The sequence below is a fragment of the Hippoglossus stenolepis genome, chromosome 1, assembly GCF_022539355.2.
Source record: "Hippoglossus stenolepis isolate QCI-W04-F060 chromosome 1, HSTE1.2, whole genome shotgun sequence".
NCBI classification, from domain to species: domain Eukaryota; kingdom Metazoa; phylum Chordata; class Actinopteri; order Pleuronectiformes; family Pleuronectidae; genus Hippoglossus; species Hippoglossus stenolepis.
The window spans coordinates 1,726,269-1,741,164 of record NC_061483.1 but is presented as its reverse complement, the minus strand read 5'-3'; the positions used below and the strand labels follow the sequence as shown (position 1 = coordinate 1,741,164).

Here is a 14,896-nt window from a genome sequence, read left to right as displayed (position 1 = left end):
AAAGGGTCAGTCTGTATATTTGTCTTCATCAGTTCTTCAGAGGACGAAGGCCGAGTTTAAATGAGACTCGTACACATCTGGTATTAACATCTGTCCTGAGAGATCCGATCACAAGTGGCCAGCGATAAGTTCACACCTGCCACTTGTGATCGGATCTCACGTCTCCACATGCAAATGAACACACACGTCATTTGTGTTAGTTAGTCTGAGCTTCCAGATGTGTATGATCGCAATGTGTGTGTGGGGGTCGGCACGTGTGTGTGTGTGTGTGTGTCAGGGACGAGTCAGGAGAGTCACTTTAATAAAAGTTTGGATCCATATGTTGTGATCTGTGTTGATATTGAGTCGTTGGTCACAAATCAACGAGAAGAGAAACTACACGTTTGATTGGTCGTGAAACTGCAGCGGCTCAGAGACGTCACCTGAGGAGGACGTCCTCCATGTGTGTCCCAGGACGTGTTAGTGTTCACACTGTTAATGTGGACACATGTGTCCCACACCTCTGAATGTGGTCTGGTGTGATCTGATCTATATCTGAGTGCGTTCACACCTGTATTTAGAACTGCATCCTCAGCTCCTTTGAGAAGATGCAGCTGCAGCTCCGCCGCCTGCAGAGCAACTTCATCACCAGCACAATGCATCCTGGGATATGCTGTCCAGAGAAGGATCCTGAGAATTATTATTCTTACGTCTCAGTCGTTTCCCCTCAAACAGGAATCAGGGACTGTGTTGGGGACTATTCTCAGCGGCACATTAATCAACAGTATTTGTGTGTGTGTGTGTGTGTGTGTGTGTGTGTGTGTGTGTGTGTGTGTGTGTGTGTGTGTGTGATCTAAATAAACTACAGTGTGTGTCTGAATGATAATTAAATGATATTAGTTTTATCTCTCGTTGTTGAGCTGATGAACGTTCAGAGTTTCTGTCCTCGCTGCGTCTGGTGTGTGGGAGGATCAGCTGTGTGTGTGTGTGTGTGTGTGTGTGTGTGTGTGTGTGTGTGTGTGTGTGTGTGTGTGTGTGTGTGTGTGTGTGTGTGTGTGTCAGACTCACAGCAGATCTTAAATGATAGATTCTATGTGTCCAAACACACACACACGTACGACATGTTTTGTCATGTAAAATAAAAGAATGATGACGTCAGATTCGCTTTCCGTCCTTACGTCCATTTATTTATTTATTCATTCAGAAACGTTTCCTCAAGAGCCGGCCAATGAGAGCCAAGCGAGTGTTTCCTTTATCCAATCAGCAGTAGGAGGGCGACCACAGGGACGAGGTCACGGTGGCGTTGGATCAGCTGATGTGTGAGTGTGTCTCTCACTTTATTTCCTGGTTCTCCTGCAGTGTTCCACTTCTCCCAGCGCTTCACCACCGTGGTTCCAGAGAGCTGCATGCTCATCCTGCTGGGCCTGGTCCTGGGCGGCATTGTCCTCATAGCCAATAAGAAGCAGCTGTATCAGCTGGAGCCCGCCCTCTTCTTCCTCTTCCTCCTGCCGACCATCGTGGGCGACGCCGGGTACTTCATGCCCGCCCGCCTCTTCTTCGACAACCTGGGGGCCATCCTGACGTACGCCGTGGTCGGGACGCTGTGGAACGCCTTCTGCACCGGCTTCTGCCTGTATGCCGCCAAACTGCTGGGGGTCATAGGTCAGTTACAGGGGTCGTAGGGTCAGTAACTGGGGGTCAGAGAGGGTCAGCTACCTGGAGACTCTGTGATGTCATCCTGTAACTATGACACGTTCAGGTACCAACAAATAGAATTTGCGTCTCCTGTGTGTGTGTGTGTGTGTGTGTGTGTGTGTGTGTGTGTGTGTGTGTGTGTGTGTGTGTGTGTGTGTGTGTGTGTGTGTGTGTGTGTGTGTGTGTGTGTGTGTGTGTGTGTGCAGATGAGCGTGTGCAGGCCGACCTCATGGACTTCCTGCTGTTCGGAGCGTTGATCTCGGCCGTGGACCCGGTGGCGGTGCTGGCCGTGTTCGAGAGGTTCACATCAACGACATGCTCTTCATCATCGTGTTCGGAGAGTCACTGCTCAACGACGCCGTCACCGTGGTGAGACACACACACACACACACACACACACACACACAGGGCAGAAGAGGTAAACATATGTAAGAGAGGCTTACTAGGTGTGTGTGTGTGTGTGTGTCGGTCATGTCCACTTTGCTCTCGTTGTATTTCTGAGTTATTTTGATAATTGTCTATAAACTAACCCATCATTGAAATATAAAACCAGAATATGGTTTATTGTCACAGACCTGAAGTCTGATCCTCGTCTCAGCAGCGGAGACGTTCTGACTTTTCTTCTGAGTCAAACGTTCCAACACGTTAAAGAAGTTTATTGTGAAAAACAGAGCGACGCAGAAAGAATTCACATTGACTCAGTAACGTGAGATTAAAGAGTTCGAGCAGATTAACTCTGCAGCTTTCTAATCCTCCGCAGAACTCAGAATTTGAGCTAATCCCACCAACACAACTCAGTGTGGGAAGAAACTGAAACTGTGACCTGCAGCCGCAGGAACAACATTCTACATGTTTCCATGACGATTCATCATCTGTGCTTGACAGGAAGTGACATCAGTGCAGCTCAGTCACCACCACACACACACACACACACACACACACACACACACACACACACACACACACACACACACACACACACACACACACTCTCTCTGGTTCACACACACTCTGGTTAACACACTCTGGTTCCCGTCAGGAACAGGTGACGTCACGGCCCTTTAACCGGTAACCATCGGTAACCTGAGTGACGTCATCATGTCTGACCTGTCGCTTCTCTCTGCTGCAGGTTTTATATAAAGTCTACATTTCCTTCGTGGAGGTCGGAGCGGAGAACGTTCAGACGGCAGATTACTTCAAAGGAGTTGGTGAGTTCACAGAGACGATAAAAGTGTCATCTTCTCTTCTGGAGCTCACTCATCTTCATCATCTTCCTCCTGCGCAGCCTCCTTCCTCATCGTCAGTATCGGCGGGACTCTGGTGGGTCTGTTCTTTGCCGTCATCCTGGGTTTCATCACTCGCTTCACTAAGAAGGTCCGCATCATCGAGCCGCTCTTCGTCTTCCTGCTGGTCTACCTGGCGTACCTGACCGCCGAGCTCTTCTCGCTGTCCGCCATCCTGTCGTAAGTCCAGCAGAACGAGCAGAACTCCATGAGCCACACACACAGCCTTCACCGATTTGTCGGGCTTCGATCACATGACCCTCTTCATGAAGAAAACAAGCAGCCTCAGCTGCCAGAGTAGAAACAACATGGAGAATCAATCACAGTGTTACTGACCCTGTTTTCTTTGCTAACAGCTGCTGTTCAGTCCAATTCAGTCTTTTACAACGAGACTACTTAGTGTAGATTGATATTTAATTTGGTCCCTGTCCCATCTCCTCTCATTCACACTCACACACACACCAAGAGACACACATAGAGACAGTGTCCCTCTTGTCATCTAATCAGAATGACCTTCTGTGGCATTGGAGCCAATAAATACGTGGAGGCCAACATTTCCCAGAAGTCTCGGACCACGGTCAAGTACACGATGAAGACTCTGGCCAGCATCGCTGAAACCATCATCTTCATCTTCTTGGGGATCTCAGCCGTGGACAAGACCAAGTGGGCCTGGGACACAGGCCTGGTGTCCTGCACCCTCGTCTTCATCTTCGTCTTCAGAGCCATGGGTCAGTCCCTCCCTCGCCTCCCCCGACACTGTGACCTCCGCCCTCTGTCCATCTGTAACCGACCTATGATAACCTCTGTTCTCCAGGTGTGATCGGTCAGACCTGGGTTCTCAACCGCTTCCGCCTCGTCCCATTGGACAAGATCGACCAGGTGGTGATGTCGTACGGCGGCCTGCGGGGAGCGGTGGCGTTCGCTCTGGTGGTGCTGCTGGACGGCGAGCGCGTCAAAGCCAAAGATTACTTTGTCGCCACGACGATCGTGGTGGTGTTTTTCACGGTCATGTTCCAGGTGAGAGCTGAGTTCACTGCAGTGTGTGTGTTTGTGTGTGTGTTTGTGTGTGTTGTATGACGTCTGAAGGTTGTGTGAACGTGTCCTGGTTTCTGATTGGTTTGTGGTGTTGAGGTCATCGTCTGTGTCACACGTTCATTTCCTGTTGTCAGGGCCTGACCATCAAACCTCTGGTGAATTGGCTCAAAGTTCCTCGTTCCACCAGCAGAAAACCGACCATCAACGAGGAGATCCACGAGAGGGTGAGAGGACACTTCTTCTTCTTCCTCCTCCTCCTCCTCCTCCTCTCCTTTGTCTTCCTCTTCAGTCAAAGAGAAGACCACCTGTGCTCCTGTCGTCTCTCTCTCTCTCTCCCTCCATCATTCAGATGTTTGATAGATTCAGCTCCGTGGTCACGGTCACTTCCTGTTATTGATCTGATATCTTGATGATGTCATCCTGTGTCCTCAGGCCTTTGATCACATCCTGACGGCGGTGGAGGACATCGCAGGCCTGCAGGGATACCACCACTGGCGAGACAAGTCAGTCCTGAAGACATCCTGATGACATCATGTCTGTGGTCGTGTGTCATACGTGAGTGGTCACGTGTGTGTGTCGTCCTCAGGTGGGAGCAGTTTGATAAGAACTACCTGAGTAAGCTGCTGTTGAGGAAGTCGGTGTACAGGAAGAGCGAGCTGTGGGAGGCGTATCAGAAGATCAACATCCGAGACGCCATCAGCGTCATCGACCAGGTGAGAGCGAGTCGCCACTTCAGTCCCACGTGTGTGAATGTATCAGTGGTGAACTTTCACCTTCTGCTCGTTTCATTCTGTGCAAACGAGCAGGTTAATGAAACACTTGGTTCCTGCGGTGAAGCAAATCTGCAGCGAGGCTTCACATGGAGTGAAAGTGTGACCGGCGACGTCAGACCCTCAATCCATCTTTACAACGTTTGTGTAGAGAACTGAGGGATTATGGGAGATGTGGCCTTCAAGAGGAGAAACAGGGAACGCTGATGTGAGGACAGCTTTTAACCTTTGACCTGTGTGTGTGTGTCTGTGTGTGGGTGTGTCTGTGTGTCTCTGTGTGTGTGTGTGTGTGTGTGTGTGTGTGTGTGTCTGTGTGTCTGTGTGTCTCTGTGTGTGTGTGTGTGTAGGGTGGGAACGTCCTGACCTCGGCCAGACTGTCTCTTCCCTCCATGGCCTCCAGAGCCTCGTTTCCTGAAGTCACCAACGTCACCAACTACCTGTGAGTCCCATGTGTGTGTGTGTGTGTGTGTGTGTTTGTGTGTGTGTGTGTGTGTGTGTGTGTGTGTGTGTGTGTGTGTGTGTGTGTGTGTGTGTGTGTGTGTGTGTGTGTGTGTGCGTGTGCATGTGATCAGATTCATCACTTCACGTGTTGTACTGATGGAAACAGACTCACACACATGATGTGTGTGATGAAATAAATACTGTTCACATGATGAGAAACATTTCCCATCAGCCCCAGGCAGTGAGGGCATCATGGGAAATGTAGTTGAATGTGAATTGTGATTTAGTTTAATCTTAGAAGGACAATGTGGTCTGTTCCAGGCTCGGTGTTGTGTTGTTTACTTGTTGTCTGCGTGTTGTTTACGTGTTGTTTACTTGTTGTCTGCGTGTTCCAGGCGTGAGAACGGCAGCGGTGTGTGTCTGGACCTCCAGGTGATTGATAACGTCCCCGGAGCCAAAGTGGAGGAGGACTCAGAGACACATCATGTCCTCGCAGGAAACCTGTACAAACCCAGGAGACGGGTAAGACACACACACACACACACACACACACACACACACACACACACACACACACACACACACACACACACACACACACACACACACACACACACACACACACACACACACACACACACACACACACAGAGAGTTTCTATAAGTACTGTGTTATATGTAGTGTACTCACTTTGTTGTGTGTCTGTGTTGTGTTTGTTCAGTATCAGTCTCACTACAGTCGACACTTCATGCCTCTGGGGGAGAAGGAGCGTCAGGATCGGGAGGTTTTCCAGAGAAACATGAAGAGTCGCATGGAGACGTTCAAGTCCACCAGACACAAACGACACAAGAAGGAGCGCAGCCTCAAGAAGGTCTACCTCACACAACACACACACACACACAGACACACACACACACACACAGACACACACCACACACACACACACACACATACACACACACACACACACACACACACACACACACACACACACACAGCTGCAGGTGAGCTGACGGGTTTATTCTTCTTTCGACAGCGGCGAGGATCTGACACCAAAGACGACGGGGGCGACAAACCCAGACGCAACGTCAGCTGGCAGGACAAAGGTAAGGCCCAGTGATGGGAGGTCAGAGCGCTCAGGGGCCTCTGCGGGGCCCTTCACCTTCAACACACCTGACCGCCATCAGGGCGCGTCTGTGCACTGACGAGTTGTGTGTGTGTATTCAGATCCAGTGGTCGTTCCTGTGGAGTCGGAGGAAGACAAAGCAGAACACTCAGACCCGGAGAAGGATGAAGACGTTGGCATCATGTTTGTCGCTCGTCAGGTCGACCGACCGACATCAGGTGAGATCAGTCACATGACCTGTCGACCTCCAGCTGTGCTGCAGCTCATCGTGGTTTTATCACCTGTTCTCAAACCTGATTTTCAATAAAGTTAAAAAGTTTGTGTTAACGTGATGACGACAGCAGCTGTTCCAGTTTCTCTGTGATTGATCACACTGATGATCAGTGGTTGGATCTGACCCCCCCTGAAGAACCTTTACTGCCAGAGACAGGAGCCGTTTAGACTCTAACCCTCCTCTCGTTGTGTCTCCTCCCTCAGTCCCAGCAGCTCTGGACGGGGCTCAGAGTCCCACCGCCGCCCCCCCCTCACCCATCAGCGGAGGCAGCCAGTTACCGTGGAAGGGTGGTGTGGGCTCCACCCCCCCCTGTGTGTCTGTGGAGGCCACAAAGATCATCCCCGTCGACCTCCAGCAGGCCTGGAACCAGAGCATCTCCTCCCTGGAGAGCATCTCCTCGCCACCAGCCCCTGTCGAGCCCATCCACCCCCGCGTGAGCGCCCTCTCCAGACTGGGAGGGCCCCGCCCGGCCTCCTACACCCCACCCAGCAGTTTAGGGAGCAGCACCTCCTCCATCGGAGCACAGGTGTCACAGGGCTCCTTCATCTTCTCGGAGAAGAAGAAAAAGAAGGAGGAGGAAGAGGAGGAGGAGGAGGAGTCTGCGGCAGCGCAGGAGTTGCAGCCGCTCATGTCATCTCTGAGGCCCCCCGGGTCCCTGCCCCCACCACCACCTCCTCCAGGCTCCACCCCTGGCTCAGGGGGGAGGAGGAACCCCTGTGTCTACCTGAGAAGCCTGGTGTCAGCGCCCCCCGCAGGCGGCAGCGAGCCACACAGCCGAGGCCCCACCCAGCTGTAACGCACACGAATGTCAGGTCGTCCAATAAGAAACCAGCTCGCTCTGTCAGTTCTCACACAAGGTCACTCACACATGAATGTAGCAGCTCAAATTTCACCAAAGTTAAACTCCACCTGAAGTCAAGCTGCGGATTGACTTTGTCACAGGACATAAAGGTTTATTTGCCCCCCCACTCACACAGAAGTGAACGGGAGGGGAAGGTTCGCCATTGATACATTTGCGTTTATTTGACTGTGCCCTTATTCTGATATGATAATCATCCGTCCAATCACAGCCTCCGCTCCGCCCACTTGGTTCAGAGATGTTTAATCACCTGAGCTCGTTAACGTCACCACCCACACACGTGACAGGTCACATGACCTGATTAATACGTGTTCCAGGTAGAATCCTGTGACTCTGTGTTAACTGTAAAACCAACATTCTGGTATTTTTACATCTAGATTTCTGTCTTTTCTCTTCCTGTAAAACACTGATGACTCATCATTCACTCACGATCGTTCACTCATTCTGCGTCCAATCAGAAAGCGGTCTGGAATTTATAACTTCCTCCCCGTGACTATAAATTCTGGACCTACACTGTCCCATTCATCGCCTAAATCCGTCAGAGTAGGTGAAGGTGGGGGCGAGACATTTGTGTTCAGAGCTTCTTGTGTCTCGTCTGACGTATTTAAAAAACGCAGAAAGAGTCTCAGTGGGTCACATGACTCGTTTCTGTCTCATCCGTCCTGCGTCAGTTCCTCATCTGTTCATTCAGTTTAATGTGATGTTGTGTTTTTGTCAGTGGAGTCACATGTCCCACTTCCTGTTCGTAGGAGACGACAAGACGTTTAATGACGGGAAGTAATATATAGATTTGTACTTGAACATCTCTGCTGATGTTCATGATGAGATCAATTTAACTTTAAATATTATAAATATTACATTTATAGTGAATCATCTTAAAGTGTTGATGCCGCTTTTTAGAAAAACCAGTGAAGTATTGATCATCTACAGATAATCAGTCTTTTTAATCCTTGACCAGTTCACATGCTGAGTGACAAAGACTCATGTTGTAATAAAGTGTAACTGTCCTGTAATGGTCTGAGTGAAGATGTGTGTGCACAGCGCCACCTGCAGTTGGACTCCCTGAGGGGACAGAAGTGTTCCGAAGCCTTATCTCCGTCGACGTGTCGAGCGTCGTTTGTAAAGATCGACTGAGTCGCTTGTTTTCAAAGACCAAAGTGTAAAAGCTTCATGAACATGTAGACAGTGTGTGTCTGTCTATAACTGCCTTACTCTGTGTCGCTGTGTGTGTGTGTGTGTGTGTGTAGGTTCATTATTCACCAGCAGAATGTTTTCACACTGAATCTGAAGTTTGTGTGTCTTGTTTTGCCAAAGAGTCAGTTTGTGTTACAGCTTCTGTCGCACAAAGTCCAGCAGCTGCTGCAGCAACTCAACTTAACACAACATCAAACAACACAACATCAAATAAGGATACAACACCACAGCATCTCATAACACTGCTGTCCATATCCATATCAGCATGGACCACAGGAAGAGACACACACAGCTGCACTCGTCTAAATGTAGAACCTTTTATTACATTGGTAACAAAGCAACACTGGATGATAATGTAGCACAGGATCATCACGTCTGGGTTTAATTATCTTCTCAGAGTCCGTGTCCGTCCTTCTTTATGAAACTTCCATGTGACCTGAACACAGCACAAGGAACCAGCTGCAGATCAATAATCCCTGTGAACAAATTAAAGGATCAGATTAATCAGGTGAATATTACAGATTTCACTCATTAGTTTCCACCAGCAGGTCTCATGGTGCCCCAGGCGTTCAGATTTCCAGGTCCCTGAACGTGTCGTGCTGCAGCAGCTGCTGGAGACCTTTGTCGTCCGTCCTGTCGCCTCGTTGTCTCCCAGTGACTGAAGTAAGAGAAACATGCTGCTGCTTCTAGAAAAGGCTTTTACACTGAAAAGATACGTGAACTGGATCTGACAGAAGGAACCTGAACGCATCACGAGTGTTCGTACCAGCTCTGCTGCGTCTGATCACAGACCAGCTGCAGAGTCTTTGAGTTTCATCTGTGATTCGTCCAAATTCAAATGAAAACTGTTTGTGTCAAAATGTTGGCGTCAATAAATGTGAGGTGTATTTTCTGAGCAAACTCGTCTTTACTGAGTCTGAGACAAATAAATGAAGCTGTTAAATATGGCGGAGACGTTAAACAAATGTCAGGAACAAATGTTGAGGAATCCACCAGTTCTTTTAAATCAGGACTGTATCATCACTCACTTACAGATGTTTCTCACACTCACTTACAGATGTTTCTCACACTCACTTACAGATGTTTCTCACACTCACTTACAGATGTTTCTCACACTCACTTACAGATGTTCACTGTGTCCTGAGTCATACGAGGATGAACTGAGTTTTTAAAATGATAATTAATGTGGGTTTTGATCTAAACAACATTTGAAGAACGTATCTCATGTCTGATGTCAGACAGATGTGGACGATGAAGTGACTCTGTTTATTGACCTGTTGCATTGTGGGAGCATGTGAGGTTTTAGAGGGGCTCTGGAGAGTGATGATTGGTTACAGATGGGGGACCTATGACGCTAAGCCAATCAGAGGCAGGGTATGAGCGGGTGAACTCTACCTATTGGAGGGAAGTTCTACCTGATCTGCAACATAGGAGGGGCCGACAGAGGCTCCGAACACCTGCCGCTGACCTGCCGGTGAACTCCCGGTAAACTGCCGGTAAACTCCCGGTGAACTCCCGGTAAACTGCCGGTAAACTGCCGGTGAAAGTGAGTGGAACCAGTGAAACGGATTAAACCGGATTTTTAATGTTCGACGTCACTCCGCAGGATGGAGGAGGGAACACATGGCTGCTAGCATGTTAGCTTAGCCTGCTCCGCTCATTCATCTGGCGCAGCTAACTAATTAGCATGTTCGGCTATCTGTGATGTTAGCACACGTTCAGTTTAACGGCTGCTGGTGCTAGTTAGCATGTTAGCAGCGGGCGTTTAACGGTAAGTTAGCTGCTGGAGGCTGCTAGTTGACAGTAAGTTAGCTGATGGAGGCTGCTAGTTGACAGTTGTCAGCTGCTGGAGGCTGCTAGTTGACAGTAAGTAAGCTGCTGGAGGCTGCTAGTTGACAGTTAGCTGATGAATGCTGCTAGTTGACAGTAAGTTAGCTGCTGGAGGCTGCTAGTTGACAGTAAGTAGCTGATGGAGGCTGCTAGTTGACAGTAGTTAGCTGATGGAGGCTGCTAGTTGACAGTAAGTTAGCTGCTGGAGGCTGCTAGTTGACAGTAAGTAAGCTGCTGGAGGCTGCTAGTTGACAGTAAGTAAGCTGCTGGAGGCTGCTAGTTGACAGTTAGTTAGCTGATGGAGGCTGCTAGTTGACAGTAAGTTAGCTGATGGAGGCTGCTAGTTGACAGTAAGTTAGCTGCTGGAGGCTGCTAGTTGACAGTAAGTTAGCTGCTGGAGGCTGCTAGTTGACAGTCAGTTCGCTGCTGGAGGCTGCTAGTTGACAGTAAGTAAGCTGCTGGAGGCTGCTAGTTGACAGTAAGTTAGCTGATGGAGGCTGCTAGTTGACAGTAAGTTGGCTGATGGAGGCTGCTAGTTGACAGTAAGTTGGCTGATGGAGGCTGCTAGTTGACAGTAAGTTAGCTGATGGAGGCTGCTAGTTGACAGTTAGCTGATGGAGGCTGCTAGTTGACAGTAAGTTAGCTGATGGAGGCTGCTAGTTGACAGTTAGCTGATGGAGGCTGCTAGTTGACAGTAAGTTAGCTGATGGAGGCTGCTAGTTGACAGTTGGCTGATGGAGGCTGCTAGTTGACAGTAAGTTAGCTGATGGAGGCTGCTAGTTGACAGTTAGCTGAATGGAGGCTGCTAGTTGACAGTAAGTAAGCTGCTGGAGGCTCTAGTGACAGTAAGTTAGCTGATGGAGGCTGCTAGTTGACGTTAGCAAGCTGCTGGAGGCTGCTAGTTGACAGTAAGTAAGCTGCTGGAGGCTGCTAGTTGACAGTTAGCTGATGAATGCTGCTAGTTGACAGTAAGTTAGCTGCTGGAGGCTGCTAGTTGACAGTAAGTAAGCTGATGGAGGCTGCTAGTTGACAGTTAGTTAGCTGATGGAGGCTGCTAGTTGACAGTAAGTTAGCTGCTGGAGGCTGCTAGTTGACAGTAAGTAAGCTGCTGGAGGCTGCTAGTTGACAGTAAGTTAGCTGTGGAGGCTGCTAGTTGACAGTTAGTTAGCTGATGGAGGCTGCTAGTTGACAGTAAGTTAGCTGATGGAGGCTGCTAGTTGACAGTAAGTTAGCTGCTGGAGGCTGCTAGTTGACAGTAAGTTAGCTGCTGGAGGCTGCTAGTTGACAGTCAGTTCGCTGCTGGAGGCTGCTAGTTGACAGTAAGTAAGCTGCTGGAGGCTGCTAGTTGACAGTAAGTTAGCTGATGGAGGCTGCTAGTTGACAGTAAGTTGGCTGATGGAGGCTGCTAGTTGACAGTAAGTTGGCTGATGGAGGCTGCTAGTTGACAGTAAGTTAGCTGATGGAGGCTGCTAGTTGACAGTTAGCTGATGGAGGCTGCTAGTTGACAGTAAGTTAGCTGATGGAGGCTGCAGTTGACAGTTAGCTGATGGAGGCTGCTAGTTGACAGTAAGTTAGCTGATGGAGGCTGCTAGTTGACAGTTGGCTGATGGAGGCTGCTAGTTGACAGTAAGTTAGCTGATGGAGGCTGCTAGTTGACAGTTAGCTGATGGAGGCTGCTAGTTGACAGTAAGTAAGCTGCTGGAGGCCTTTTAACCTTTTATTAGTGGTGAGGTTGATGGAGGGATGGAGGAGGGATGGTGTAATGATGTTTTCTGTTCAATGAACAAAACATAATTCAATATCTTTCAATGCCAAAACAATAAAAACAACAACAACAAAAGTGCATACGGTTGCTTACATATTAATGCATCCTCTAGGTTAAAGGTTTAGTGTGTAGAATTTAGTGACATCTAGTGGTGAAGTGTCATGTTGCACTTAACCACTAGATGAACACCCCTCACCTCATCCTCCAAACATGAAAGAGAACCGGTGGTAACCTTCAGTTTTCATAAATACTCAAAGCGTTTAGTTTGTCCAGTCTGGGCTACTACAAGAAACATGGCGGCCTCCATAGAGCGGACCCCCCCTGATGTAAATATAAAGTATTTAAATATAAAGGGCCCATTCTAGGGTAAATATAACAACAATTTGTATAATTTAGATGAAACATCACTAGGATTATTTTATATTAAATTTCTCAAACAAAGGGATTTGAAGAGGACACACCCAGCCTTTATATCGCCTCCCCTTTTCTAGTCTCCTCCCATGTGACAGGTCATTCTCTCCGCCCACTCCCGGTCTCATAGAATGGACATTTGGGCTTGAGATTCTTGAACATATATATTATCTTAACTTTCTTTTATTGTTCTCTTTTTTATTATTGACTGCTCTGGTATGTATTAGTCTCTAGATTCATTGATATATTCATTATATTGATTACATTGATTCCTAAGATGTCATCAAACCCTCCACATAAAGGTTAACCATAAAATGTATTATTAAAAAGAATACACACATTTTACCAAATATTTAGAATTTAAATATAAAGATCATTATGTTCAAAGTTTCATGTTAGTGAACATTAACACAGAAACTGATACGACTGGAACATATTGTCTGTGATTTACCTCCTGCCGGTGCTGTTTTCTGACTGACACACAGTATTGTGTCCTGGGGGGGTGAATTTCAGCTCATGCAGTAAAACTGTCTGCTTGTGTTTGTGAGTCTCCCCTGCAGCTACATGTTGTGTAACCGTGCGTGTCCTGAACTGTGCACATTCTGTAGTGTGTGTAACGGAGTGAGAACACGTTCTGTAATAACACTGTGAGCAGCTCATTAGTTCCTGTGGGTCAGGTGGGTCAGGTGGTTCAGGTGATGGATCACTGTGGATGTTACTGGGAACCTCCTGCTGTAAATCAAATATTCTTTCCATCATCAGAACACAGTTATTAATATTTATTGATCCATCAAACACTCACTGGTTCTTTGTCACATGACAGACTGAATATCTGTCGGTTTTGGAAAATAGTCATTTTATTAATAATATTTTCATTGACACGTTCAGACTCAGTTTTACCTCCAGAAATAATTATTAGATTAATAGATAATCGATCATGATCTGGATAAATGATGGTTCATTGTTTCCTCCGCTGAAGGAAATAAGTTATAAGCATTGAATCTTTTTTCCTCGTCCTTTGGAGAATTAAAACATCTCTCACTATGGAGGCCGCTGAAATACCTCCAGGTCATTTCACTCATTCTGAACCCTCCTGAGCTAAATGGACTATTGGACTGCACCCGGTGGTTCAGACCATTGTCCACCACAGTGTACCGCTGCTGTGGTCCAGCAGGGGGCAGTACCCGGCCTGTTTCTGGTTAGATTAAACACAATCACATTCAGTCACAGTAACATGTAGAATTGAAGAAACCAACGGAACTCTACATCCTGTGTCCTGTGGCTTCATGTTGAGGATGTTGAGTGGACTGTTCATGAAGAAGCAGTTTGAGTCGAGTTAAATCAGAAGTGAAAGTGTCTCTTGTTTTTTAGCATGTTGTCATCACAGCGTGTGACGTCTCTGTGTGACGTCACAGATTGTTATTTTTTTAATGTATTTTTTCGGCCTTTTATTATTTTATTTGGAGAGAGAGAGAGAGCAAGCTGTGAAGGGGGACAGAGAGCAAGCTGTGAAGGGGGTGGGGACAGAGAGCGGGGGAAGACATGCAGCATAGGGCCGCAACCTGGGCCGCTACGGGTGAGGCGGCAGCTCTACCGGGTGAGCTATATGCCACCCCCGACGTGACAGATTTACCTGGTGGTCGTTTGCCTCAGTCTGTTCCTGTGTGAACCTGTCTGATAAATACACACCGTTGAACTGTGTGGTTAAAACAGACGTTTGTTTTCTACACAGCAGAGTTGATCGTCAGATGCAGTGATCTTCAGTTCCTAACAAACATGAGTTTATGAACACACTGACTGAAGCTCTCACTGTCTTCTCTACAGCTTCATGTTGTTCAGAGGTTTAGATCCAAACTACAGCTTCATGTTCAGTTTTCGATGTGATGTAAAGTGCAGCTGTCTTCAGCCTCGTCACACATCTGTTTCACAGCAGCTGTTCTCAGATCTGTGGCTCCTCTCACTCCTCAGCTGCTGTTGTAGCTCAGAGTTGATCCCCATCAGACTCTGAACCTAGTGAAAGCACATACCAGCGTGTGTGTGTGTGTGTGTGTGGGGCTGCAGTTCTGTGTCAGACACTGTAGAACTGTTGTGTCCACTGTTTCTTACATTAATTTGTTTAAACTTGTAATTGCAGCATCTGTTTTTATGTCTGACTTTGTAAACCTATTTTATGAATGGTAATTTATCAATAAAGTTTATTATTACTCATTTCATCACCGCTCGTGTGCAGACT

The 14,896-nt window shown here is 47.8% G+C and overlaps 2 protein-coding genes across 2 annotated transcripts in view; both read left to right on the top strand.

Annotated features, from left to right (window-relative positions):
* The window catches only part of slc9a5 (solute carrier family 9 member A5), an 11,764-nt gene extending 2,212 nt beyond the window's left edge, over positions 1 to 9,552 (top strand). The window contains 16 exon segments of the mRNA XM_035142670.2: positions 1,339 to 1,641; positions 1,881 to 1,967; positions 1,970 to 2,043; positions 2,804 to 2,882; positions 2,960 to 3,137; positions 3,465 to 3,685; positions 3,772 to 3,974; positions 4,127 to 4,216; positions 4,425 to 4,495; positions 4,579 to 4,705; positions 5,110 to 5,201; positions 5,599 to 5,725; positions 5,926 to 6,075; positions 6,241 to 6,310; positions 6,432 to 6,548; positions 6,808 to 9,552. Of these exon segments, the coding sequence (XP_034998561.2) occupies positions 1,339 to 1,641; positions 1,881 to 1,967; positions 1,970 to 2,043; positions 2,804 to 2,882; positions 2,960 to 3,137; positions 3,465 to 3,685; positions 3,772 to 3,974; positions 4,127 to 4,216; positions 4,425 to 4,495; positions 4,579 to 4,705; positions 5,110 to 5,201; positions 5,599 to 5,725; positions 5,926 to 6,075; positions 6,241 to 6,310; positions 6,432 to 6,548; positions 6,808 to 7,400 (2,582 nt within the window). The 3' untranslated portion in view covers positions 7,401 to 9,552.
* Positions 9,553 to 10,087: 535 nt separating this feature from the next.
* plekhg4 (pleckstrin homology domain containing, family G (with RhoGef domain) member 4) overlaps positions 10,088 to 14,896 on the top strand; it is a 42,441-nt gene continuing 37,632 nt past the window's right edge. Inside the window, exon 1 of the mRNA XM_035184846.2 lies at positions 10,088 to 10,203. The gene's annotated coding sequence lies outside the window, so the exon portion shown is untranslated. The remainder of the gene's footprint in view (positions 10,204 to 14,896) is intronic.